The sequence below is a fragment of the Drosophila santomea genome, chromosome 3R (genome assembly GCF_016746245.2).
Source record: "Drosophila santomea strain STO CAGO 1482 chromosome 3R, Prin_Dsan_1.1, whole genome shotgun sequence".
Lineage (NCBI taxonomy): Eukaryota > Metazoa > Arthropoda > Insecta > Diptera > Drosophilidae > Drosophila > Drosophila santomea.
The window spans coordinates 4583842-4608054 of record NC_053019.2 but is presented as its reverse complement, the minus strand read 5'-3'; the positions used below and the strand labels follow the sequence as shown (position 1 = coordinate 4608054).

The window sequence follows — 24213 nt, the reverse complement described above, 5'->3', positions numbered from 1 at the left end:
CATTTTCGTGTTAAAAATTTACTTTTCCGGCCTCGACACAGTCAAAATTCCAGCAGACAACAAAATTCCCAGTTTCAAAGCCACAGTTTTTGGCTCCTCGTTTTTGTCCACTTTATGTCACTTTGTGTTCCACTGTGCGTTGCGCGGCCTCACCGAAGATTGAGAAGAAGAAGAGCTGCGAACAGCTGAGGCCGATAGTAACAATCGATTGCTATCGTAATCGTTTACTTGGATTGCTGCGATTTTTCCATATTTTCCGAGTACTTACAAGAGACAAAAATTGGATCAGATAATGGTGGAGACCCTACAAATTAGCGGATCTTTTAATACGGTATAACCACCGAATAAGCAAGAAGAAGCATAGCGAGTGTGGCAGCCAAAACAACGAGAATCACACGCACGCACACAGCCACAAAAATTACGTGCAGAGCGCAATCTATTCCCCCCATTTTCCTCCGAAAATAAAGCAAGGCAGGCGGAAAATCATCCAAATTGCGACGCATTTTGGAGAGCGACGGAAAACCAACAAGTGGATACAAAAGAGGAATCCCTAAAAGCCGAGCCATCCCCAGCAGGAGTCACAACAACTTACAGATCAACTTTGCAGATCAGCAGAGCAAGAAGAAGAAGCGGCGGCCAGCTGAGTAGCGAAGCAAAGCAGGGGCGCAGGGGAATCCGAGTCCAGAAGCAACTGCAGCGGGCGCGGAGGAAGCGGTAGAAGGAACAGAGGTAGAAGGCGCATAGGCGGCGGGCAGCAGCCACCATGAGCATGGTGCGGCGGATTATCCTGCTGGGCCCCAAATACAGTGTGTGGGCAAAGGGTAAGTGCTGCCCCGTATTGTTGTTGTTGTGCTGCCAATCGCATACGTAACTGCGTCATTAGCCGTGAATCAACAACAACTGGCAATGGCAACAAAAAAACAGCCTGCATCGGAATCCCAACCCACCCCCCGCCATTTGGCTTATCAGAATTTTCTAGCTGCTCTGCTTGCTGAACTTTTCTTGTCTAGTGTCAAGCAACCAAAACACTGAGTGAAGGTCGTCTTCTTTTGATACCAAAAAGCTGCTCGCGGTCAACGGGCCACAGTGGCGTCGCTGAATAGGGGTTTCGCCCAACTGACTTTACATTCACAAGCCACACGCATCTGATTGGAGGCCACCCCCTCGACGTTTCCAATCAGACAAGCGTGGCTCTTGGACCAACTGAACTTGAATTGTTGAATAAGGCCCGAATGGCCAGGTAGCGCAACTACTGCTTGCCGCTCTGACGCAATGATTTTTTGTTTTATCATTACATGTCTGCAGTGGAGCAATTTTTTACACATATTTAATGGCCAACTGTTGGTTATTATATTTGCTGGCCTGCAGGTTAGGAAAGCGAGAGCCGGAAGTTTACCTCACAAATTTCACTGAAAGAAACCTGCAGAGATTGTTTTCTGTTGTCTAATGTACAGCACCTGTGAATTCCGAGATTAGCCATTATCAGTGCCCTGTTCGAATAGCACTACTGCGAAAAAGGTGCGAGTCATCTGCGATATCGGAAGATGCTAATTGCCCTTGGCCTCCACTTGTTAGTTCGTTTTTGTGGGCCAATCTAGAGACTCTCTTCCCCGGATTCCCTTTGTTGTTATCAATTGCCTGTGCTTTGGAAAGCATTAACCCCGCACATGGGGTCGATGCTTCCATTATTCTGCTTTGTGCACGAGACACAATTTAAATCTTTCGGATCCATGCACAGTGACAACAAACCTTAGATGACTACCAAATTGTACGCAATTTATAAACTCGACTTTTTAAAGAAATTCTTTATAGCACAGTTATCTATATTGATACATATACTTTATTTCCAGGAAGCGGGGCTGGTCAATCACAGCGCTCGGCAAGATGTGTTATCCTAAGCGCAGGATCTGCGGATGACAGCAACTGCGGCGTAAGACGCTTCCACCTAGCAACACGGAACTGCGCAAGGAATCGACTGATGAGATTGGAGCCCGCGATGGCAATACCAGCATATATTGATGTAACCAACGCCACCTCCAGAACGCCAGGGGACTCCAGCGACAGTGGTAGCGGCAGCGAAGGGGGAGCCAGTGCGTCGGGAGGTAGTGGAGCGAAGAGCCCAGGCAGTGCGGCTGGTTCTGGAGCCAGTTCGGCTAGTGGCGCCGATCCGCCAGGCGGCGGCAGTGACAAGTTCCTCTCGTGCCCAAAGTGCGGCAGCGCCTGCACCCAGGTTGAGACTTTTGTGAGCTCGACGCGGTTCGTTAAGTGCGCCAAGTGCAACTACTTCTTCGTTGTGCTCTCGGAAGTGGAGACCAAGCAGCGCACCAAGGACGAGCCCAAGAACCAGCGCAAGCCGCCACCTCCACCACAAAAGATAATGGAGTACCTGGACAAGCACGTTGTGGGACAGGACTTTGCCAAAAAGGTGCTGGCAGTGGCCGTCTACAACCACTACAAGCGCATCCACCACAATCTGCCGCAACTGCAAAACCAGGGAGCTGGTGCCAGTGGATCCGGGGGCGGCCTAGATGGTATTCCTCGGCCCGACCTGCTACACATTACCGGTATAGGACACACCCTGAACAGCTCCCCGGGCAACGAACTGCCTCCAAAGTCGCCGTCTCAGATGGGCATGGGCGGGGGAATGGGAGGACCTGGACTTGGAGCAGGACTAACGGGTGCATCATCCAGCAGTGCGCGTGGAGGTGGCGACCATCGATCCGGATCAGAAATACTTGACCGCCAGTCCGGCGATGTCAAACTGGAGAAGAGTAACATAATCATGTTGGGCCCCACGGGATCCGGTAAGACGCTGATCGCCCAGACCATAGCCAAGTGCCTGGATGTGCCCTTCGCCATTTGCGACTGCACCACGTTGACACAGGCGGGCTATGTGGGCGAGGACATCGAGAGCGTTATTTCAAAGCTGCTGCAAGATGCCAACTACAATGTAGAGCGCGCACAGACGGGCATTGTTTTCCTCGACGAGGTGGACAAAATCGGTGCCGTCCCCGGAATTCACCAGCTTCGTGACGTTGGAGGCGAGGGCGTGCAGCAGGGCATGCTAAAAATGCTCGAAGGCACAGTGGTCAACGTGCCGGAGCGGAACTCCCCGCGCAAGCTGCGTGGCGAAACAGTCCAGGTGGACACCACAAATATCCTTTTCGTGGCCTCTGGTGCCTACACAGGACTGGACAGGCTTATCGCACGTCGTCTCAACGAAAAGGTAAGTTAGTTTTATTCACTCAGCCTTTACTCACTGATTGCCTCTTATACTTTTTAGTATTTGGGTTTCGGCATGCCTTCGACCAGCGGATCTGGCCGTCGTGCAGCTCAATCAGCCGCCAGTCCCATGGACAACGACCAGGAGGAGCGTGATAAATGCCTGACCAAAGTGCAGGCTCGTGATCTCGTTGAGTTCGGCATGATACCGGTAAGTACCAGGAGTGAAGTTTTAAATATTACTATGTAGTCATAAAACAATCTTGGATTATTTTAAAACCCAATTTGTTTGGCAGGAATTCGTTGGACGTTTCCCGGTTATCGTTCCCTTCCACAGTTTGAACGTTAGCATGCTTGTGCGTATCCTTACCGAGCCGCGAAACGCTCTAGTGCCGCAATATAAGGCACTCCTGGGTCTTGATGAGGTAGATCTTACGTTCACCGAGGATGCTGTAAAGTCGATAGCCCAGCTGGCGATGGAAAGGCACACGGGAGCTCGTGGACTGCGCTCCATAATGGTAAAACATTGAATTTGTGAAACAAATAAGAGGTAAACCATAAACATGTTTATCATCCTTTTCAGGAACAACTGCTGCTGGATCCCATGTTCATAGTGCCTGGTTCAGATATTCGAGGTGTTCACATAACCGCCGATTATGTCAAGGGCAGCTCCACCCCCGAGTACAGTCGTGATGCAGACGCCCCGGCATCTGGGACGGTTGCGACGGATTCCGATACCACAACCGATAATGATAAGAACTTTGAGAATAGTGAGAAAGTACGACTAAAACAGTAATCAGACAGATCCACATTCAAAGCCAACCAAAACCGAAATTGAGACCACACTTGAACAAAGAGAAACCTTTTAATTCGCAACGCTTTCCGAATAGCTTCTTCTCTGTAAACTCTTTTATCTTATATCCCCTATACAGCTTCTTAAGCTTGTCTAGCTGCTTAATTTCGAATCGTCAGCGCTAATTTTTCTCATAAACACAATTTAATGTTGAACCCTTATGATACTTTCATTATTCCCACTTTAACATGTATATTTTTTAGTCTGGTTTGAATGGTAAATTTATTGGTTCATCGTAGATCCCTTCCTCGAACCCATCACTCTGTAAAATATGACCCGCTGAGGAGTGTATGAATGCTTTCGCATACAATCATAAAGAATATATCCTCAATCCCATATGCATCTGTGATTCATAAACGACAAGCAGCGCAATCTTTTGAGCCCGAAGCACTTGTAAGTGGAATAACAAATCCAAAGTGATTCATGAATAAGAGCCACAGTTTTTTTTAAACATTATATTATACAAAGATCGGAAATCTGCAATGTTGGCAATGATGTGGTCAATTGGCGCTAGGATCCTCTCTTGCATATACCAATTATATATACAAACGTAAACATATATTTAGGCAAATTTTTGCATAGTCTAAATTGAGTTTCGAAATGAGTTCTTGTAGCGTTGTAATTATGACAAACGAGAAGCACGTTCTACTTTTAACTAATTTAAGTTGAAAAATACATTTCTAAAACAAAAAATAAATAAAAAAATGAAAAAAATTGATAAGGAATTCCTCTGACTTTTCAAAATAAAAAGCTGAATGCTAACTTTTTGAGAAATGCGTCAAGGGGTTTTCCATTCCGCGTTTCAGTTCGGAAGTAAATAACAAGGTAAACAACGTAGATATCAATTTTTAGTTTTAATTCATTTTATTTTATTCGTCATTAAAATTTAACTAAGTCAGCAGAACTCATAATAAATAATTTGAATTTATTGCACATAATGGACTAATAGTAGTTCCTTCTTCTTGTTTGTTTTTACGTTTCCTTTTCATCTCGTAGTGTATAAATTTGTATAAAAATTTGTAAGTTAATAAATATCTTTTGACGACCCTTAATCGTTTTCCTCGGATATGAGCAGTTCGTATTCCTGTGCCGCAAAGCGATCCCAATCGGAGGTCTGCGAAATAGATAACAGTTTGAGAAGGGCTTCACCAATTGTTGCTAGAACCACTTACATATTCATCTCGCTGAGAGGCAAACGGATCTCGTTGTTCGTGATCCAGATACTTCTCCAGATTGAAGAAAGTGTCGAAGAAGACGTGCGTCATTTTGCAGCGTTTCAAATCGCCCAGGGTGATACAGTCCCGATTTGCGGGCTTGATCATATCTAGCATCTAATATAAGCAAAATTGATAATTTTCTTCAAATTGGAATTTAATATCTGATCCCCACCTGGCACAGGCAGTCCTCGAAAGGCAGGCACTCAATGCCGATTCCCTCCATCCTTTGCTGCTGCTCCTCGTAGAAGTATTCCAGTTCGTACATGGACAGCACTCCATCTCCGTCAACGTCCATACATCTAAACCAATACTCGATTGCCGTCGGCGTCCGTTTGTCCTCCTCCGAGAGGATGAACCACACAAAGTCCGTGTAGGACATCTTGGCCTCATCTTCCGGCGCCTTTTTGTTATCGCTGCGCGTTACACATCCCGAGAAGATGCGCTCCACGATGCGCGATGACAGGGCATGATCACTGTGCTTGGCCAGGTCCTCCTGGTTGATCAGCAGGTCGTGGTCCTTGTCCAGTTCCCAAAACTTGCAGTAAATCACGTAGAAGTGCTCGTAGCTGAAAAAGGCCATTATCTGATTGATGTCCTCTTCTTCCTCCAGCAGACTGATCATCTGTGGGCGGGTTTAAAAATATACATAATATATTCTCTGATTATTCCAGAACAAGTTTTAATATAATTATATTTTAGATAGATCACTGATATACTTTTCTCACCTCCAGCAGATCGGACCGTTTTAGTTCGGCTATTGTGATCTTTCCGCTCCAACTGCGGTTTACTGAATAGAAAATGCGCGCGATGACTGTGTGCACGTATCTGGAATGGAACTCCGTGGCTTCCTTGAGAAAGGCCAAGCCGGGGTGTGTGTCCACCACATCCTGCACCATGGGCACCAGGTCCTCGGGCACGATGTATGAACGGAATCTCTGGCCACGCGACAGAATGTACACGAATCTCGAGGCCGCCTCATGGCAATAAACATTCATTCTGCAAGTAAAATTAAAATAAATAAAATAATAAATATAAGAATATTTGAGCCTAGAAGTACTTTCTTCGTCCAGAACGAGTATTGTTTTCTAGACGAACTAATTAATAATAATAATAAGATGTTTCACTTTTTTCTCGTTTTCTTACTTATAACATTCCATTTAAACACGAAAATAAAAATAAATCATAAAATTCCTGAGTCAAATCTTATTTCTGTGTAATATTACATCTGCCTTATAAAATGTGTTAGCGAACGCACATTCCAACGCCTACGGTTGAATTGGTATCTTTTATTTTTTTTGAGTGGTAATATCAAGGTAAAATATTGCAAGAATCAAATTAAAATCTGAAATAAACCCAAACGCTTTTTACAATTTGAATACAGAAGCGTTTGGATTGTTAAAAAGAAAACTATTAAAAGAAAACCAAAATATATGGTTCTGTTTATTCAAATGTTTGTAAATACTTCTGTTCAGTTTTAACTAAAATCAAAATTATAAAACAACATTGTATAATATGTCAGGATATCTTGTGCTGTTCATTCATCACATTGGCAATATCTGAACAGGTACATTGTAAGGATATTTCAGGATCTAGGAGGTACTTACTGTTTCCAGAACTCGACGAACCTCTGACGCTCGACGAGACCCGAGCTGGCCGACTGGCAGAAGACCATCACCGGCATGCGCCAGTAGAAGGGCAGGCCACAGATCTTGAGGATGCGCGGCAGCTCGTCCTTGGTCACCTGGTTGTTGGGAAAGCTGTCGAAGGCGGAGAGGATGCCGCGCACCACGCGCTCCATGGCGATGTTGGGCTGAGGCTTGCCGTGTGGAAAGTAGAATCTGCCGGATGATAGATAGGTAATGCACACCTTAGAAACCACATCAATGGATCCGCTCACCTGGGTATGTAGACGCTCTTTGTGGAGCGGATCTCCTTCTGCAGCAGATTCTGCTCTTGGGGCGGCGGGGGCGGTGTGGCATGTAGCTTGACCTGTCGACGAATATGAATGCGAAAATGAATTTCACTCACAAATTGTTTACATTCCCTTGTTGTGGCTGCCAAAGCGCCACTCAATAAAATGTGCAATTTATTCTCGAATTTTTGGCTTTGTTTACGTTTTTGCGGAAATTTGTTTTCCCACTCTCGCCCCAAAAGCCACAGACTGCCACGCCCATATCGACGTACATTCGCCCTTTACCTTTGAATTTATTATTAAATGTTTGCCATTCAAATAAACATCATCCAATTGTTGTCTAATTTAGGCGGTGAGTGTAGGCGCAAGAGTAAATACTTTTTGTTTAAGTTACCTCGCTGCTATTTGGTAAATAATGGAAACATATTTGCTACGTGGGATTTTAATGGTTTCGATTTTTCGTGGAATAAATGCATTGAATTCCATATCGTATAAGCGAAAAAGGGGAGGCAAAAGATCGCTTGCTATAAATTTAAAAGGTTAAGTTAATTTAAGTTAAAAAAAACATGAACAATTTGTTGAGCTATGTTGATTTGAACAGATTTAACTTGTAAATTCAGTCCACTAAATCTAAATTCTTTTATTAACGTTTTTCTTGTTTTTCCCTTTAACATAAAATGACTCTATTTGGTTTTTATTCTTGTGAGAACTTTTTATCTATCATAATTCATGGCCAGGCCATTCATGATTTTAAAACTGTCAACGGAGACATAAATATTAATCTCCTCACTCGACCACGTCGAGAAGCCCCTACGGAAGGGAAAACAATTCATTGGCATGTGCGCACATTACGTATACGCCCGGCTACACATCGTTTATAGTCAAATATTACGCATACGCACTGTTGCCCAATTCATAGACAAAGAGCAAAGAGACCAAAAAGCACTAGCAGATCGATTCTTGTGTCTGCCCCCTGCTTAAAACTAAATTGCAAAAAATTTGTTTTTTTCTCAGGATTATAGCTATTTTTAGCCGATTTGTTTGCTTTGATCAGACGCTTGGCAAGAAGTGGGGAATTTCTCAGACACTCGTAGTAAAGCAAAGTTCAATTAAGCTGGACAGATTTTCGGTTTGGTAAGCCATTCATAAAAAAACCAAATATGCCGCGCCCGCCCGCACATGTAATTAAGCAATTAAACAATTCTGAAACAAAAACCCCCGACCAAAGCAACAATCCGCACCAAAGCCTGAAAAAAGCAAAGCGAATTGCATTTCGAAGTGCTCAAAAGTGATGATGATCGTGTGCTGGGGTTGTGTTGAATTCGGTTTGGTTGTTATTTAGTTTATTTTTGTTGCTTTGCTTATGCACGATTGTGCTGATCGCAAATGCTTGATTTGATTGTTTATATACGAAAATATGCACACAACACTGGGAGCACTCGATGTGGGCATGCGAGACTACTATGATTCCCAACAAACTCTGCGGAGCAGAAGAGTAGTCAACAGGTTCTTGGACGTATGAGCAAACTTTATGTACATTAAAAGAAGTCGCTTCAAAACGCAGACTAAGGATTTCGCCAAAACTTGCTTGCTTTTATAATGCTACAACTTTGAGTTCTATACGTTTCTAAAGTTCTAACTCTTTATTATATGATCCAAAATATTTAATCAATCGGTCTTGGAAGTTTTGTATAATAATAATAATTAAATATTACATCTTAAGACCGTAAGTTAAGAAATATTTGCTATTCTTGTATAAAAATTGGTACAATAGAAACAACAAACAAACAATGAAACAATGTGAGCTGTTTAAGTCTCTAGCTAATATATCTGTTTTTGGTTGATAGTATTGGATAGCCATATTGCTTGCGAAATGAAACCCCTCTAGATCAGAGGAACCTCTTTCACTCGGCGCTCCTATGGCCGATGCGCCGATCTTCGCCAGCCACTTGGCAAGCGTTTCTCGCATGGCGTCTTGGGGTAACCTTAAATCAATCAATGATGCAGTGCGCTCGCACCGATAAGAGCAGCCCACAAAAAGTCGAACGAAAACAAATGGGCGATTGCAATTGGTTCGGTTTTTTGCACATTGTCTTCTGGCATTTTCAGCTATTAGATAACACCACGAGCACACTACACTTGGCCGCAGAAAATGAAGATTTCTGCACAGGTTTTCATAACTCACCTTCAAGAGACTCTTGGGCGGAGGGTCCGTCTGGGGTCGTTTGATGTTCAGGAAGGCGTGCCGAACATCCGGACACTTCTCGAACATGAGCACGCGCTCGGCCACGGAGCCGCGGGTGAGGAGATTCACTGGAAGTAGAGACCGATATCTGGATGGATAGCTATCGCACTATATGGGATTCAAGTCGATGGTATTACTTTTGTCCTGGCCATTGGTGAGGGCCGCCCGCGCCCCGCTGGTCGGTTTGACTTTATTTAACGTTGGCATCGTTGTGCTGGCCGCTGTCGCTGGCGCTGCATCCATCGATGTTGCTGATGTTGCCGATGTTGCCGATGCTGCCGATGTTGCCGATGTTGCCGCTGTCGCTGCCGCTATGTTGCCGGCGTTTTCAGTGGCGATGCGACTTGTTGATTTGCGTGCGTTGGCTACTGTGGCTACTGTGGCTACCCCTGTGGGCTTTTCTTTGGTTGCCGGCTTCGAATCGGCGCTAGTTTCTTTTGTTTCTTTGGTTTTGCTCGACTTGCGACTGGTGGTGGCCGCCGGCTCGGCGCCCTTATCACTCACTGCCGTGCTGTTGGCCATTCTCGCAGCTGATGGCCCATCGACGACATCTAGACTAACAGCAGCCGATCCGATCCTGCTGCTTCCACTGCTCCCGCTGCTGCTGGCCTTGCTCTGTTTTTTGGTGGGTTGCTCTGAGGCTGTTAACTTGTTGGTGCTGGCAGAGTTGCCGATGTGGTTGTTGCTGGTGCTGCTGTTGGCCTTGCTGTTCTGCCGCTTTTTTCCCACTGTAGCTGGGGCGTCCTTTTGCTGCTGGATGAGCTCGCTAATCTTCAGGAGATTTTGTGTTTGCTGCGAGGAGAGGTTGTTCACGTCCAGGTCCAGGCTGATGTCGTAGTTGAGATTGACATCGGGCAGGGTCTTGCTGACGGAAACGGCGGCCACTTTTTTGGGCGATTTCAGGGCTTGATCAGGCACCGGACTGAAGCTGGAGACCACTGCCTTTTTCACCTTGCCGTTGGCTGTGATGTCGGACTTCTTTAGGCTGTTGGTCTTGCCGCGCTGCTCCTTGTCCTTGTTGACGAAGCTGGTGACCATCTTCTGGAGACCCTCGGCATCGGCGGTGGGCGAGGCCACATCCGAAAGGTCGCCGGAGGCTGCGGCGTTTGTGTACATCTGTAGGAGTTCTGGGGGCGGAATGCCCTGGCTTTTCCACGTGTGGTAGATGGCGTCGGCATGGTCGTTGATCTTCTTGGTCAACTCGGCTATTTCCGCATTTGAATCGCTGGTGGCTGAAGTGCTGTTCGACGCTCCTTGCGCCTTGGACGTCTTGGGACTGACTCCAGATCCCGCTGGCTTACGAGTCGTGGTGGTGGTTTTGATGGCACTCGTGACCGCCACCGAACTGATCATGTTGGTTCCCGTGCCGCTGCTGAGCTTCTTGGTCTTGGTGGTCGTTGTTGTGGTGGTGGTGCTCGAATTGGCTTGCATTTTGATTCAGTATCTCGGAAAATGTGTATTCTTCTTTTTCGCTGTTTGGGTATTCACATGTTCACTGCTCACATTTTCATTTAAATAATTTATTGAAATCTTAATTGGATTTTTATTGAATTTTCCCGGCTTTGTTGTGTCGTTTGGCACTGCAAGATTCACATGCGTTTCATTCACTTTTCACATTTTCAGCGTTTTCAACTTTTTCTACGTAGACTGCGTATGGCAAAATCTATTTATATAAAGGAAAATACCAAAATTTCCTATTTCGTTTATTTCAGACGCCGAATACGAAACATTCGAAACACAGACGCACCACACGAAAATATACGGGATACGGATTCAGACTAGGCATCGCATCGGCATAGGAATATCGAGCAGATACGTAAGACGCGTACACGGCGGGCACAGTGGTTGCGGAGCCATTGAAAACCAGAAAAAAATAGACATTCAACTACCAGGAGCAATTATCATATCAGGGGCTTAATTAATGGCCCACACCTTTGGCGCCAAAAACGTGAACAATTATAGTGTCACGTTGAATCATCTCGACATTCCATTTGGTTATGTTTGTGCAAAAACAAACAATTAATCAATTGAATTAATTGTATCTTTTTGACGGGTCAAAGATAAACGGGAACCCACTGTGCATGCGTAAGAAATAGACAAGAGCGGCCAAAATTGTAGCACTATGTGATCTCATAGAAGTTTTCCTTCCTGTTTGTTTGCAGTTACTTAAATTTAACTTGATTTTAGTTATATAAATAAATAAATATTTTCAATTATTACTTAAATCTGAGATTACTAGAAAGGCATTTTAGTTTCATCTTACTTTATAAAATAACAAAATGCCTCATTTATAAATTAGCGTCAGCAAAGATATTTTGTTGACGGTGACCATGCATTGCATTGACGAACGAAACTGACCTACACATGTACTTATATTGAGTCAGTATCTTTTGTAAAAACTTTGATAATCATTTTTGTTTTTAATTTTAGTCTCTGTTAAATGGTATTTTTAAAAAAATTTCATCATTGTGCAAAACAAAGTTCATAGATAGCCAAAAAGGAAAGTCGTTTGCCAATGCACTTAGCGCTGCTATTGTCTTGGGCGCAGCTGTCGGTTGTACTATTTCGCCGTTTTTACGTGGGGTTCCACTGGGATAGGAATGGGAATGGGGATGGGGACGAGATGAAACCGGGAGCTGCGTTGCGTTTGCGACTGCGGCTGCTGCTTCTTCAACTTTGTACTATTTATTCGAAAATAAATTTCGAAGTAGTTGCCGCTCACAGACACACGTGCACGCACACTCGCCCAATGCACTTTACATACACTTTACGAGCCAGTGTGTGCGTATGTGTGTGTGTGGTTGGTGGGGTGTATAGTGCATGACGTACATATAGTTTAATATTTGTCTGCCTTTATTAATGATTTAATTGCATTTGGGCCCGGAGGGCGCGTGCTGACAACAACGGCGACACCGAGAGATTCCGTCATTAATTAATTAACCAAGCCGAACCGAAACCGAAACCGACCAGAGGTTAATCGAAATTTTCGCGGCACGACATTTTTTTGGCGAAATGCGAGAAATATTAACAAACGGGGGAAAACACACGCGGCAGCGGGATATTTTGGAAAACTCTGGCAAGCTTCCGCTTGGCGAGTCTAAAATTAACAGCAAACAGAACGGCAAACAGAGCAGAGACAGAACACAGAATCCACAGATCAGAAAATGCGAGTCCGAAAACGGAAAACCGTAGTATATACGAGCGACAAGCGGTGCACGCGATGCTGCTAAGGTCCGTGTTGTTACTGTAAATCTTCGGCCGCTGAAAATAACATCAGCCTCCGTTCTGCGAGCGATCCAATCGATCGGTCCGCAGAGATGACGAGCCAACGGAGCGGATGAGCGAGAGTGCTCCGCGGTGATCTCAGCTGTTGCTGCTGCTGCTCCTACTGCTGCAACTACGCTAATGACACTCGCAGCCCCCAAGAACGAGCGCTCCCACACACGAGCGACCTGCGATCAAATCAGAGGTGAGCCAAGCGACGGAAAAAACCGCTGACAAATCGACTGGGAAATCCGACAGATCGGATTAAGCAAACATTTTGAAGGGGGCGATTATACTGACCCTTCAGGGTCAAGGTCTTGCCAGTAAGAAAGGAATTTTCACAGACCTTACAAATGTATGTGAAATGTCATTCAGTTGGCAAAATTAACATTATACAATATTTAAACAAAATGGGGATATTTTGTAAAGAGAAAGCTACATTGAATTGTTTTTACGTAAGTAGTTTAATATCACTATTACAATAAATACAATAATAGTAGAATATTTAAAGTTATAACAGTATAAAAAATAGAAAGGACCATTGTGACCATATTAGACTTCGTTTTAATTATCTGTTTTAAAATGAGCTAAAAAATAGCTAATAGAACAGCGCAGCCGCAGTGAGAGAATAAGAGAGCGGCGCCCGAAAAGATCCATTACTTTGGCGTTCTTTGAGCAGCTGCTCCACCATCCCCATCCTCTCGCTCTCTCTGCGCTCTCACCTACCCCCACACGACGGCGCAGCAGCAGCGACGTCGGCAGAACACTTGCCGTCGTTTACCCACTCACACGCACACTCACACACACTCACTCACACAATCCAGTGTCGAACATAAAAATACAAAAATCAAATCATAGGTGTTTGTTAATTATACACTGTGCCCTGGAGGCAGGGTGTCACGGTTCGTTTGAAAAGTTTGGACGAGTCACGTGAACAGCACGTACCATAATAAAACGAATTTGCATTGAATACTTTCGCGTAAGGATATGGGTTCAATTCAAAGTCCACCCTAAATTACATTTAATAAATTCGTAGAATAAGTACAGCATACTTTCAGGCGCACACACCCTAAACTCTCTTTTGTACTTATTTTGATCACATGATCAACAGAATTGTATATAATTTTTGGGGTATTTAGTCTACGTTCCTTACTCTTAGTTCAAAAACCAAATGATCAGCTAAATGAAAGATGTTTTTGAATAGGGTATTCAAAGTCCCAGGTAAGTTTCGTTTTTCCTCTCCAATTTCAAATTTGTCCGCCTCATTGAGCAGGAAAACAACAAATTCCACAACAATAACAACGACTACGGATCGAAGCGTTTATCTCGCTTATTTGCTAATGCTAAATGATCGTCTTCTTCCCCGCCTTCGGCAGCCGTCTGCCACTTCACATCGCAATGTTTGTTGCATTTAGTTGTCCATATGTCTCCGTTGTTGCTGTACCCATTTCGTTTCTTGGCTTTTTATGTTTGGGCCATCTAGCATCTAGCAGGTGGGCGGGTTACTTTTGTTTGTTTAGAGAACCCGAAAATGTCGAATAAATTGTAATGCGATTCGTGTTTTGGTTTATAGCCAGATTATAGTATTTATATACATATATACACACACAGACTTGTAGGTAAATACGCAAGTATGGGAACCGCAAGTGCGGCTAACGATGACGCCGGTATAACGATCATAATGATCAAATTGATCGTAATGATAATGGCGATATGAGCGCAGCTTCCGGTTTTGCACCTCGGTATTTTTGTTAGTTTTTTGCGCTGGCTGACTTCATATGAATATTTATTACCAGCGTTTTTGTTTTTATTGTTTTGCGGTGTGTAATTGATTAAAACCGAAAGATCTGCCAACATGTGTCGACTGTCAGAATGCTTGACAGTTATTTCAGTTGAGTTCCATATTTGGGCTGGGCACAAAGCGTGACATCCCAGCCATTTGGATTAGCCTAAAACTTGACCCAATTTAAGCTGATGTGTAGAGCCATCGCACAATGGCGAACAAAAGGCTTTTATGCCAAAAGTGGGCTGACAAATTAAAATACAAGCTGCCCACACAAAAAAAAAACAAAACATGTGCGGAAAATTGAATGGAGGTGCGAAAAGATCAATCGACACACAAAATCCATAAGCAGCTTAGCGTCTGGGAGAGGGTGTTCATTTTGTTCATTTAAATAGATTTATTTACGACTCCCGACAGCTGACGTTCCTCATCTAATCCAAGATTAACCGATCTGTCGAGATGTGCCTTCATCAGCGCACATGCTGCGTATACTTAATTGCGCATACGCACTGGTGTCGCAGACGATTGACACTGGCATTTCTTCTGCTGCGATATGTTTTCATGTTGTTTTTTAAATATGTCTAGGCATTAACACATTAAGTCGCTGACTTTCGCCGTTGCTTTCTGCACAGCCTCGGGAGAAGACTAATGCTCGGCCAGAACCCTCTTGGAAACCCTTGAAATGCCTTTAACTATTGACATTGGCCCATTGCTATGCGCGCTTGCTTTTCTTATGGCTATTATGATTATAAGCCAAAAGCTGTCGACACTTTCCTCTGCACACTGTACACATATTTTTAGGCTGGCCTAATTGAATTTCAAGACTAGGGGTTACACGAGCGCCACGAAAACTATAAAAGCCAGGGTTCAGAATGCAGACAATGCAGGTTTCCAACGACCAATCGCCGCGAATAGTCCGCCCAGTGAAATATTCAGAATCCAGGAACCCTTTATGTAAAAAGTGTTAGAAATATTGTTAGTGAATTTGCAGCTTTTTATGTAGACAGTGTGATATAGGCGGGATATAGTGACGCAGCCAGTAACCAAAACACAATGGAGAGGTACGATCCGTGGATCCACTGGGAGTAGTGGTCTGTAACTTAACTTTTGCTTCGGTGTTGCAGCTTTGCAGTAGCAGCCGCGCAACTGGGGCCACACTTTGCCCCCCTGTCCAATGGATCGGTGGTGGACAAGGTCACGCCCGACATGGCCCACCTTATCAGCCCGTACTGGAACCAGTTCCCCGCCATGGACCCCATTTGGGCCAAGATCCTGACCGCCTACATGATCATGATCGGCATGATTTCCTGGTGCGGAAATGGCGTGGTGATCTACATATTCGCCACCACCAAATCTCTGCGCACGCCCGCTAACCTGCTGGTCATCAACCTGGCCATCTCCGACTTTGGCATCATGATCACCAACACGCCCATGATGGGCATCAATCTGTATTTCGAGACCTGGGTGCTCGGCCCGATGATGTGCGACATCTACGCCGGACTGGGCTCGGCCTTCGGCTGCAGCTCCATCTGGTCCATGTGCATGATCTCCCTGGATCGATACCAAGTGATCGTCAAGGGCATGGCCGGCCGGCCAATGACCATTCCGCTGGCCCTGGGCAAGATAGCCTACATCTGGTTCATGTCGAGCATTTGGTGCCTGGCGCCCGCCTTCGGCTGGAGCAGGTGAGTCCTCTACCTGGTAGACCATCTGTGAACTTATTTATTTTGGTCTGTTCTGTATCATAATGGGATACTTAAACATAATCTTAAGCATTCTAAAACAACAAACAGTCTGAAAATCTAAAATTATATGGGGTTTTAAAGCCATTTATGGACCCACTTCCATAAGAGGGTTATGAAATTCTTCTTTTATTTATCTTGTGCCTGCCTACATAACATTTTCTCAAATATCTATCCTGCTTGTCATAGGTATGTGCCGGAGGGTAACCTGACATCTTGCGGTATTGACTACTTGGAACGCGACTGGAACCCCCGTTCATACCTGATCTTCTACTCCATCTTCGTGTACTATATTCCGCTGTTCCTGATCTGCTACTCTTACTGGTTCATCATTGCTGTAAGTGGCTAGGAGGCTCGCTAATCCCAGTGACTTATCCCGATATATCATCCCCCAGGCTGTCTCCGCCCACGAGAAGGCCATGCGCGAGCAGGCCAAGAAGATGAATGTCAAGTCCCTCCGCTCCTCTGAGGATGCCGAGAAGAGCGCCGAGGGCAAGCTGGCCAAGGTTGCTCTGGTCACCATCACCCTGTGGTTCATGGCGTGGACTCCATACCTGGTGATCAACTGCATGGGACTGTTCAAGTTCGAGGGTCTCACACCACTGAACACCATTTGGGGAGCTTGCTTCGCCAAGTCGGCCGCCTGCTACAATCCAATTGTATACGGCATCAGGTGGGTTTTGGTTGTGCAACTGTATCCTTTAATATGTTACTAATTTCTTTTGTTACCATATAGCCATCCCAAGTACCGCCTGGCCCTCAAGGAAAAGTGTCCTTGCTGCGTCTTTGGCAAGGTCGACGATGGCAAATCGAGCGATGCCCAATCCCAGGCCACCGCCAGCGAGGCCGAGTCCAAGGCATAAATTCTTTGGCGCAACAACCAGAACAGCAACAACAACAACAACATCTTACTACTTACAACAACAACAGCAACAAAAACAACAGCAATAACAACTGCAGCAACAGAACGAAACGCTTTCGAATAACATCAAGAACAACAATAATAAACAAATTATGCAACTTTCTTACATAACAAAAAGCAATGTAAACTCAATTATTAAATCTCATGCAATGTCAGTTAAGGACTACAAAAAATCAACAAAAAAAATAAATGCAAACGAACTAGAAAAGTTATAAACTAAATGAGCCTTTCCTATATCGTGGTATATCTAACAAAAACCGATCTCAGTAAAATACTGGTGACGATCGCACCTTAAGCATACAAAAGTTCTAATATCAACAAAATCACCCATTTTTCAAGTTCTTGGTATCTGGTATCTTCCGCTATTAGTTGATAAACAACCACAGAAGTCTTGTATTTATTCGTGCTTATATAAGAGTTTTCTTCGCACATTTTCGTTCTGCGCTTCGTTACTACGTTCAAAGTGAGTCAGAAGCTTAAAATTCCTGCCAGTTGAAAAAAAAACATCAAATTTCTGCAAAGCACTTCACAATATATTTTCTATTTCATTTTTTTTTTAAATTAAAGGCACTTAAATTCCATTTTTATAAGTTAACATGCAATTGTAAAAACTGGACACACAGACAACGTCTTTTCGAACTCAAAGTTCAAAGGACATGAGTCAGCATGGGAGAATTTTACCCAGAGCTGCTGGAAACTCATTGAGCTGAGCCTCGCAGCGGTTAGTAGCACATGGAGAACATTAACAATTAATCAGTAGTATCTGTAAAGGCACAACTTAGAAATCTTCCAACTCCAGTCACTCGCTGCAAGAATCGTACTCGCTTTCGCTTTTTTTTATTTTCGTTTTGATGCCTGGCGTTCCGGGAGTTGTGGTTGTGGGTGATGGTAGCGTATTGTTGTTATCAATTAGCGCAAAAGAGCTATTGCCTCCAATGGGTTTGTGGTAAGTGCTTGGGGGACTGTCCACACAATCGGACGAGGTGCAGACGCGTTCCTGTATAATGAGTTTCCACAAGCGCACTTCGATGCCAACACTGCAAAATACAAGTGTTAGCTAAGCATGGATTAACTTAATTTTGGGAATAGCTTTAACGTACCGCAGTCCCAGCCTCATGAGGTCCAGCTTTTCCATGTTATAGATAAAATCGTCAAATGTAAATCCTTCATTCAGAATGAGCGTCTTTGAGAATTCGTCTATTTCATGCTGGGTCAACCACTGCTCCAACTGCTCGTCTATTTCGTGAAGGCCAAAGTGATGCTTATTAAGCTGCCTCCGGGGATTGCTCGCTGTATTTGTACGGACTCCGGACGTTCCGCCCACACTGGGACTCATTCTATGGCACTTTTTGTTAAAGCCGTTGATAGTACGTCTGTTAAGAAGTTTTTATTAAATCTAGAAATTTAAAAGGCCCTACTGTTTACCCACCTTAATCTCTTTCTGCCGCCCATGTAAATGTGAGCCAGTTCCTGGCTGATATTATGCAGGGCCCTCATGCTCTGGCGCTGCTGCTCAAGGAGCTGGCGTTGCAGCTTTTGTTGATTGTCACGGATGTCTCTCAGGATGCGGGCGCACTCCATTGAACTGGACAGGGCATCCCCGCCCGATTCCGCAGGCGTTAGTCCCACACCTTCGCGAGTGCTGCTCGTGGGTAGCATTTTTTCCAGGCTCTGCTTTTCCTGGCTCTCGGTGGAAGCCTGCTGCATTAGACTTGTGTGCAAGCTCTCATCATCATTTCCCGACAGGTCCTTGTCCGCCAGATTGGCACCCAGTTCAGGAGAGAAAATCGTGACCGCCGCCTGGACGGCCCGCTTCACCAGATTATCTAGTGCAAACATCCAGTGAGGTTTAATGCAGTGGTACCGCAGTACGCAGACCACGGCGTCCTGAAAGGAGTACAGCGCTAAGTGCAGATGGTCTAAAGCCACTGCGTCGTTGTTCAGCTTTTGTTTCAGTTCGTTGATAGTCGCCTCCAAATGCTTTTCGTTTTCGTTCATTATGTAGTCCCGCAGGCCTCGGATCAACACCTCCAAATCGCTCTTCCTAATCGCAATCGAGTGCTGATCGGCGTCGACCTTTTTCAGCCAAATATCGCAGATTTTGGATTCATCTAGTGCCAGCACCTTGGATAGCGTTGTTCGCCGCTGCGAATCCTTTTTTAGCCTGTAAAAACCGTCAGTCTCGCTCGTCTCACTGATGCTCGTACGCAAGGACGGAGTGGAGGGTTCTATCTCTGGCGATAGCAAAAATCCATGGGAATTTCGACGCTCAAGCATAAACTGATTGCTGGGGAGCTCATCAATGTCTACGGACGATGTATGAGTTATGCTGAAACGGGGAAAAGAAAGAACAATTTAAAATGACGTTACATTTACAGTACACCTAATGCCCTTCTCGGTATCTACATCCATGTTCGGATTTTCCAATTATTAAAAAATATGCACTTAACTGATAGCAACAATCAATGTTAACTAACGATAATAACAAAGGCACTTGTTATTTGTTTAATAAAAGACGATATGGTAAAAGTAAAGAAACAAGAAAAATGGGTTATAGACATTCAAATTAGCAAAATACAAATGATAATAGTGTTACAGATAAGATAACCTTTACTTGTAATTGAGGAAGGTCAAACTTGATAAGAATAGTCCCAGCGATTAACTTACTCCAATTCCGGCGTTGTGGGCGTATTGCAGGTTGTGTTGTAGCTCAGCGGTGGTGTGGTCTTGTGCACAAATCGATCAGCCGGCACCGAAACACTGCGTCCAAACTCAGTATTGATGGGCAAGGCTGGGCGCACCTTGCGAGGTTTACTTTTTGAGAAAATTAAAAGTGCAATTAAAAAGGGATTAAGCAAGTCAATTAAGAAACTTACTCTTGTAAAAAGGGATCTTCCAGAAGTTGCGATGCGGAGGGTCGGTCCATCACGCTTATGGCGAAGCAACGTAGAATAAAGTTCTTTGCGTTGGCGGACAGCTCCTCGGGTATGTTCGGATGCTTCTTGTAGTAGCCCACCTTGAACATGGCCGCCTGGGCGCAACCCAACTCGATGAACGGTGGCTTTCCCGTGGCCATCTCAACGTTTGTGCATCCAAAGGACCAGATGTCAGCCGCCGGGCCATAGCCGCGCACGCCCTGGTCAATCACCTCCGGCGCCATGTACTGCAAGGTGCCCGTAAAGGTCTCCGTCATCGGATTGATGCGGGCCAGCCGCTTAGAGGTGCCGAAATCGGAGATCTTCACCACGCCGCTATACGTGTTAACCAGCACGTTGTCACCCTTAATATCGCGATGAACAATGTCCTGCTCGTGGAGGTACTTTAGCCCCTCGAGGATCTGCTTGGAGTAGAAAGCCATGGTGGACTCGTTGTCCTTGAGCGGACCCCATTTGGTCTCTAAGAGGTCGGAGAGCGAGCCTCCCGGCACCTGCTCCATGAAGATCTTGAAGAAGCCGTCCTCCGAGCGCGATCCCAAGTAGCGAACTATGTTGCGGTGTCGCAACTGAGAGTGTAACTTAATCTCCTCGTGCAGTGGCTGCACATCCTGGGAGTTTTTTTCCGGCACCTCCTTGATGGCGATTCGAACTTGCGTCTGCTTATCTCTGGCGGCGTACACTGTGCCATAAGTGCCTTTGCCCAGCACCATTTTGCGGTTCTGCTCATCGTAGTCGTACTCGTACTGCAATTAACAATATTTAGCAAATGTGGCGGGGATATATGAATAGTAAATTACTCACCTCGATTTGAGCGTCATCATTGCTGAGATTTACAAACACCACCTGATCAGCAGTCATCTCTAGGATCAAATCGTAGAACTTTTGTCGCCGCTCAGTGGAGGGAAAATATATTTGAAAATCATCTGAGTTGTGATGGACGTACAAGTAGGCACAACGATCATCGCGCTTGTAAAGACTGACGGACTTGATCTTCGATGCCACGAAAAGGAAGTCGTGGATTTTCTTACACGCATTCTTTGCGTGGGCCAGACAGTTGTTCACAATCTGAATGGACTTTTCATCCGCATCCATATTAATGGTCACATAACTGGGCATATAAATCTTCTGCGGCTCGAGGATCTGCAATTTATTTTTAGTTAACAATAGAGTTTATAGTGCAGATTAGGGGTACGAACCAGAATCGGAAAACGAATGCTGTTCTTCACCTCCTCGGTGTTGGTGGCCTCCAGAAAGAAGTCCATCCAGAACTGGAACACCTGCTCCTCGATGGGCGGCTGGCGCTCCTCGGGCTTCTTTCGAAACCGATGAATAAGAGAGATATTTCCGATGGTGGACTTCAGATACCAGTTGGGTGGCTTTAGCTTGAACATGCACTCGGCAGCTTGAATCGCCTTGGCGTAGTCCTTGGCCAAAACGGAGATCTCGAAGAAAGTGGCCACATCCCAATACTCACTCAGCGAGGATAGGCTGCCCTTTTTGCCAATTAAATTGTTCAAGGTCATGCCGATGTGCTGCAACTCCTCCGTGTTGGTAAACTCCTTGCCCTCGATAACCAGCAGGGTGGCCAGGTTGATGCCTGCATACTCATTTGGCTGCACCTCAAAACTTTGGCGGTACCACTTAATGGCGTGCGCCAAACTGGTGGCGTCTGTGTAATCGGATTCCACGAAGATGTCCTTGTAGATGCGGCCACACAAGCAGAGCATGTCCGGAAAGTGGTTCTCCTTCTTTTCCAGCGCCTTCAGTGAAGATTCCAGAGCCTTTTCACGGTCTCCCTTCCGATTTCTTCGGTTCAGGGCGAAGGCGTACAAAAAACTCATGTTGCCCGTCTCTACGTACTTCCGGGTGTTGGGTATGTTCTTCAGGTCATTCACCAGCCTCACCATGGCATCGTAGTCCTGCACATCCCTCAGCGAGCACATGAAGCTGTGTACCACTTCGCCGGAGAGGACATGAGGGTCGTCCAGACGCTTCCGCATCTCGTGCAAGATGCTCTGCAGCTTGGCGCCGTTGGTGGCGTACGTGTCCCGCGCCGTTCGCATGTCACTCAGAAATTTCTCACGCATGTGGGCTCTGTAAATAACCGAAAATAGCTGTTTAGTTTGTAGGTACATAAGTAATGCATAATAGGAACAGTGTTTCGTGCTCTGGCTGAAAGGCTAATTAACTTAGCATCCATCTCGCACAGCAGATTTAAGATTTGTTATCGAATATATTCGAACAATAATTGTATTGACCAATTATTGTTATTGTCACCAGCGTTCCGAGTAATTTAAATTGGAAGGACAATTATGAATCTATAAAGAAACTTTAAAATTGACAGTGAATAATGATATTTTATATGCATGAATAATGATCTTTTATATGCATCTGTTTCCAAGACCAACACTATAAATCGGTCTTATTCATTTTAGATGTAAGTCGTGACTTAAGCAGCCAATCTACCGCAGGGGTAGGTTAAAAATAGTGCTCAGATATCCAATCACCGTGCATGAATTACTGCAAAGGGAACTTGCAGGGGGTACTCACTTCGACTGGATCTCCACATCCTGCAGCTTCCGTTTGAGGCGCCACTGCAAAGTGGGCACTCGTCCGTCGGCGGCGGGCTCCTTGTTGTTATTGTTGCTGTTGGGCTGACTGGTCAGGTGGCAGGAATTGGTCTCTGCATTCCGCTTGTAGCTTAGAAACAGGTAGTTGGCACACGAGAGCTGCAAGGGAAGTAGAGTGTACCCAATTTAGTGCCCACCACTGTGAATGCAGGCCGCACTGCGTTGGTGTACGCCGCGCTGTATGGTAAGTGTGTGCGTTCCTCTTTGAGTGTTGGCGTGGGCGTGCTCGCATTTGTTATTGTTATTGCTGGGCCAATGCTTTTGTTGCTTTATGGCCGCGGCCAAAACAAAAATAACGAAAACGTTTCGACGGAAATACAGTCGAACTTCCACGGTACAAATTAGTGTGTACCATATGGGAAAGAGATTTCAGATAATTAGTTTTTGACCTCTGCGGAAGTGTTTTGAAAATATGTAGTTTAAAACTTTTTAGTTTCGAAAAAGTCCTACAGAAGTTTTTCGGTTTCTTCTGCGGTTTGTAAAAGCATCAATACTATGTACATACAAAGATTAATTTTAAAGAGGTGTCTTAGCACAGCTGTTAGAAACTTCGTTAGTTCGCGTTATGGAAGCTCGACTGTGGAAAGATCAGCAAGAGCAACTAGTACAGGAGTCCACGCAGTTGCTGGTCATAGCATTTATCTTATCGGAATCGGATTCCCGATCACGCCCGCATTTTTGACCAGGCACACCTGGTCATGTAAATAGTTCCGAACGCACCTTGAGACTGAGCGTCTGCTTGGACTCGATATCGTTGTAGGTGAGGATGTTCTCCTTCATGCCGAAGCTCTCCCTCACGCCGTAGTGATAGGACAGCGGTCGCTGCTGGGTGAGGATGCTCAGATCGATGACAGCCACATCGGCGTTGTAGAACGTCTCCAGCACATTCGTCTCCCCAAAGTCCAGGCGCTCGAACTGCAAGGATGCCAAGTGTGGAGTAAAGCCACCTATATGCCATTGTATAACCCATCTGGCGCACCTGAACCCGCTGAAAGTTAGCGCCCGCCGACTGCACCGCCTGCTTGATCTCCTCCAGAGCACAGAGGCGATCATCCAGATGGTCGCCCACCGACGTATCCATTACACACACCACATCCATCGCTGGTTCGATGCGATTTGGATTCTGATTCGATCTCAGCTATTCTTGGCACTTTTCTGCTTTTGGACGGACTTCGCGCACTTCGCGCGATTTCTGCACTTTCTGGACGGCCGACGCGCGCACCTCAGTGGCAAAAACGCTCATTACCACGTTCCTGCTGCACTTGCATCGCGTTAATTACCGCGTAACGAATAATTACCAAATAAATAAAGAAACTTTTTGCTTTTGCGGTGTGACCGTACCGGAGCTACTAGCAATATACCGAAAGGAGCCATAAATATACCACAAAAATATGCTAAACGGGAAAGACTTACCGGAGTTTTGGCGCTAAGTGCGCCTTTTTCAGTTTTTTAAAACTTGATTTAAAAGATATTCAATAGAGTTTAGA

General features: G+C 45.1%; 4 protein-coding genes across 11 annotated transcripts; 2 read left to right on the top strand and 2 right to left on the bottom strand.

The window, feature by feature from the left end:
* The first annotated feature begins 27 nt into the window (after nucleotides 1-27).
* LOC120454516 (ATP-dependent Clp protease ATP-binding subunit clpX-like, mitochondrial) lies at nucleotides 28-6163 on the top strand. 7 transcript variants are annotated; one of them, XR_005616623.2, is made up of 7 exons: nucleotides 29-821; nucleotides 1851-3226; nucleotides 3284-3433; nucleotides 3519-3740; nucleotides 3806-4000; nucleotides 4315-4468; nucleotides 6024-6161. XR_005616623.2 is itself a non-coding variant. In XM_039639879.2 (6 exons), the coding sequence occupies exons 1-6, from the start codon at nucleotides 764-766 to the stop codon at nucleotides 6039-6041; spliced, it is 2016 nt and encodes a 671-aa protein (XP_039495813.1). In that variant the 5' UTR covers nucleotides 28-763; the 3' UTR covers nucleotides 6042-6163. The 7 variants fall into 7 exon arrangements, 4 of the variants coding, with proteins under 4 accessions (XP_039495813.1, XP_039495812.1, XP_039495811.1 ...); XR_005616624.2 differs by having other exon boundaries at nucleotides 6027-6147; XR_005616625.2 differs by lacking the exon at nucleotides 6024-6161 and adding an exon at nucleotides 4544-4791.
* LOC120454515 lies at nucleotides 4917-12669 on the bottom strand. Of its 2 annotated transcripts, XM_039639875.1 has the most exons (9): nucleotides 12279-12669; nucleotides 9587-11029; nucleotides 9390-9517; nucleotides 7190-7281; nucleotides 6897-7130; nucleotides 6018-6288; nucleotides 5465-5914; nucleotides 5248-5406; nucleotides 4917-5189 (listed from the first exon to the last, which is right to left on the bottom strand). In XM_039639875.1, exons 2-9 carry the CDS (start codon nucleotides 10878-10880, stop codon nucleotides 5124-5126), a joined length of 2694 nt encoding a protein of 897 aa, XP_039495809.1. In that variant the 5' UTR covers nucleotides 10881-11029; nucleotides 12279-12669; the 3' UTR covers nucleotides 4917-5123. The 2 variants fall into 2 exon arrangements, with proteins under 2 accessions (XP_039495809.1, XP_039495808.1); XM_039639874.1 differs by lacking the exon at nucleotides 12279-12669 and having other exon boundaries at nucleotides 9587-11096.
* Nucleotides 12670-15373: 2704 nt separating this feature from the next.
* LOC120451603 (opsin Rh1) lies at nucleotides 15374-17381 on the top strand. The gene is made up of 5 exons (XM_039635434.2): nucleotides 15374-15557; nucleotides 15621-16181; nucleotides 16428-16575; nucleotides 16634-16911; nucleotides 16975-17381. The coding sequence occupies exons 1-5, from the start codon at nucleotides 15550-15552 to the stop codon at nucleotides 17099-17101; spliced, it is 1122 nt and encodes a 373-aa protein (XP_039491368.1). The 5' UTR covers nucleotides 15374-15549; the 3' UTR covers nucleotides 17102-17381.
* A 290-nt stretch (nucleotides 17382-17671) lies between these two features.
* Nucleotides 17672-24062, bottom strand: LOC120451771 (mitogen-activated protein kinase kinase kinase 15). Its single transcript, XM_039635701.2, has 10 exons — nucleotides 23706-24062; nucleotides 23447-23641; nucleotides 22647-22825; nucleotides 21293-22190; nucleotides 20898-21236; nucleotides 20037-20839; nucleotides 19828-19974; nucleotides 18590-19489; nucleotides 18261-18533; nucleotides 17672-18197 (listed from the first exon to the last, which is right to left on the bottom strand). The coding sequence occupies exons 1-10, from the start codon at nucleotides 23823-23825 to the stop codon at nucleotides 17960-17962; spliced, it is 4092 nt and encodes a 1363-aa protein (XP_039491635.1). The 5' UTR covers nucleotides 23826-24062; the 3' UTR covers nucleotides 17672-17959.
* Between the last annotated feature and the right edge of the window lie 151 nt (nucleotides 24063-24213).

Bases quoted from the DNA above. Each gene is read 5' to 3' on its own strand.
- LOC120454516 (XM_039639877.2), top strand. From the start codon at position 764: ATGAGCATGGTGCGGCGGATTATCCTGCTGGGCCCCAAATACAGTGTG. The intron at 3,227-3,283 runs GTAAGTTAGTTT...TATACTTTTTAG, and splicing joins CACGTCGTCTCAACGAAAAG to TATTTGGGTTTCGGCATGCC. The intron at 4,001-4,278 runs GTACGACTAAAA...TATATTTTTTAG, and splicing joins ACTTTGAGAATAGTGAGAAA to TCTGGTTTGAATGGTAAATT.
- LOC120454515 (XM_039639875.1), bottom strand. From the start codon at position 10,880: ATGCAAGCCAATTCGAGCACCACCACCACAACAACGACCACCAAGACC. The intron at 7,131-7,189 runs GTGAGCGGATCC...ATCATCCGGCAG, and splicing joins AAGAGCGTCTACATACCCAG to ATTCTACTTTCCACACGGCA. The intron at 5,915-6,017 runs GTGAGAAAAGTA...ACCCGCCCACAG, and splicing joins AACGGTCCGATCTGCTGGAG to ATGATCAGTCTGCTGGAGGA.
- LOC120451603 (XM_039635434.2), top strand. The intron at 16,576-16,633 runs GTAAGTGGCTAG...ATCATCCCCCAG, and splicing joins CTTACTGGTTCATCATTGCT to GCTGTCTCCGCCCACGAGAA. The intron at 16,912-16,974 runs GTGGGTTTTGGT...GTTACCATATAG, and splicing joins CCAATTGTATACGGCATCAG to CCATCCCAAGTACCGCCTGG.
- LOC120451771 (XM_039635701.2), bottom strand. From the start codon at position 23,825: ATGGATGTGGTGTGTGTAATGGATACGTCGGTGGGCGACCATCTGGAT. The intron at 18,534-18,589 runs GTGGGTAAACAG...ACTTCTTAACAG, and splicing joins GGCGGCAGAAAGAGATTAAG to ACGTACTATCAACGGCTTTA. The intron at 18,198-18,260 runs GTACGTTAAAGC...TGTATTTTGCAG, and splicing joins CTCATGAGGCTGGGACTGCG to TGTTGGCATCGAAGTGCGCT.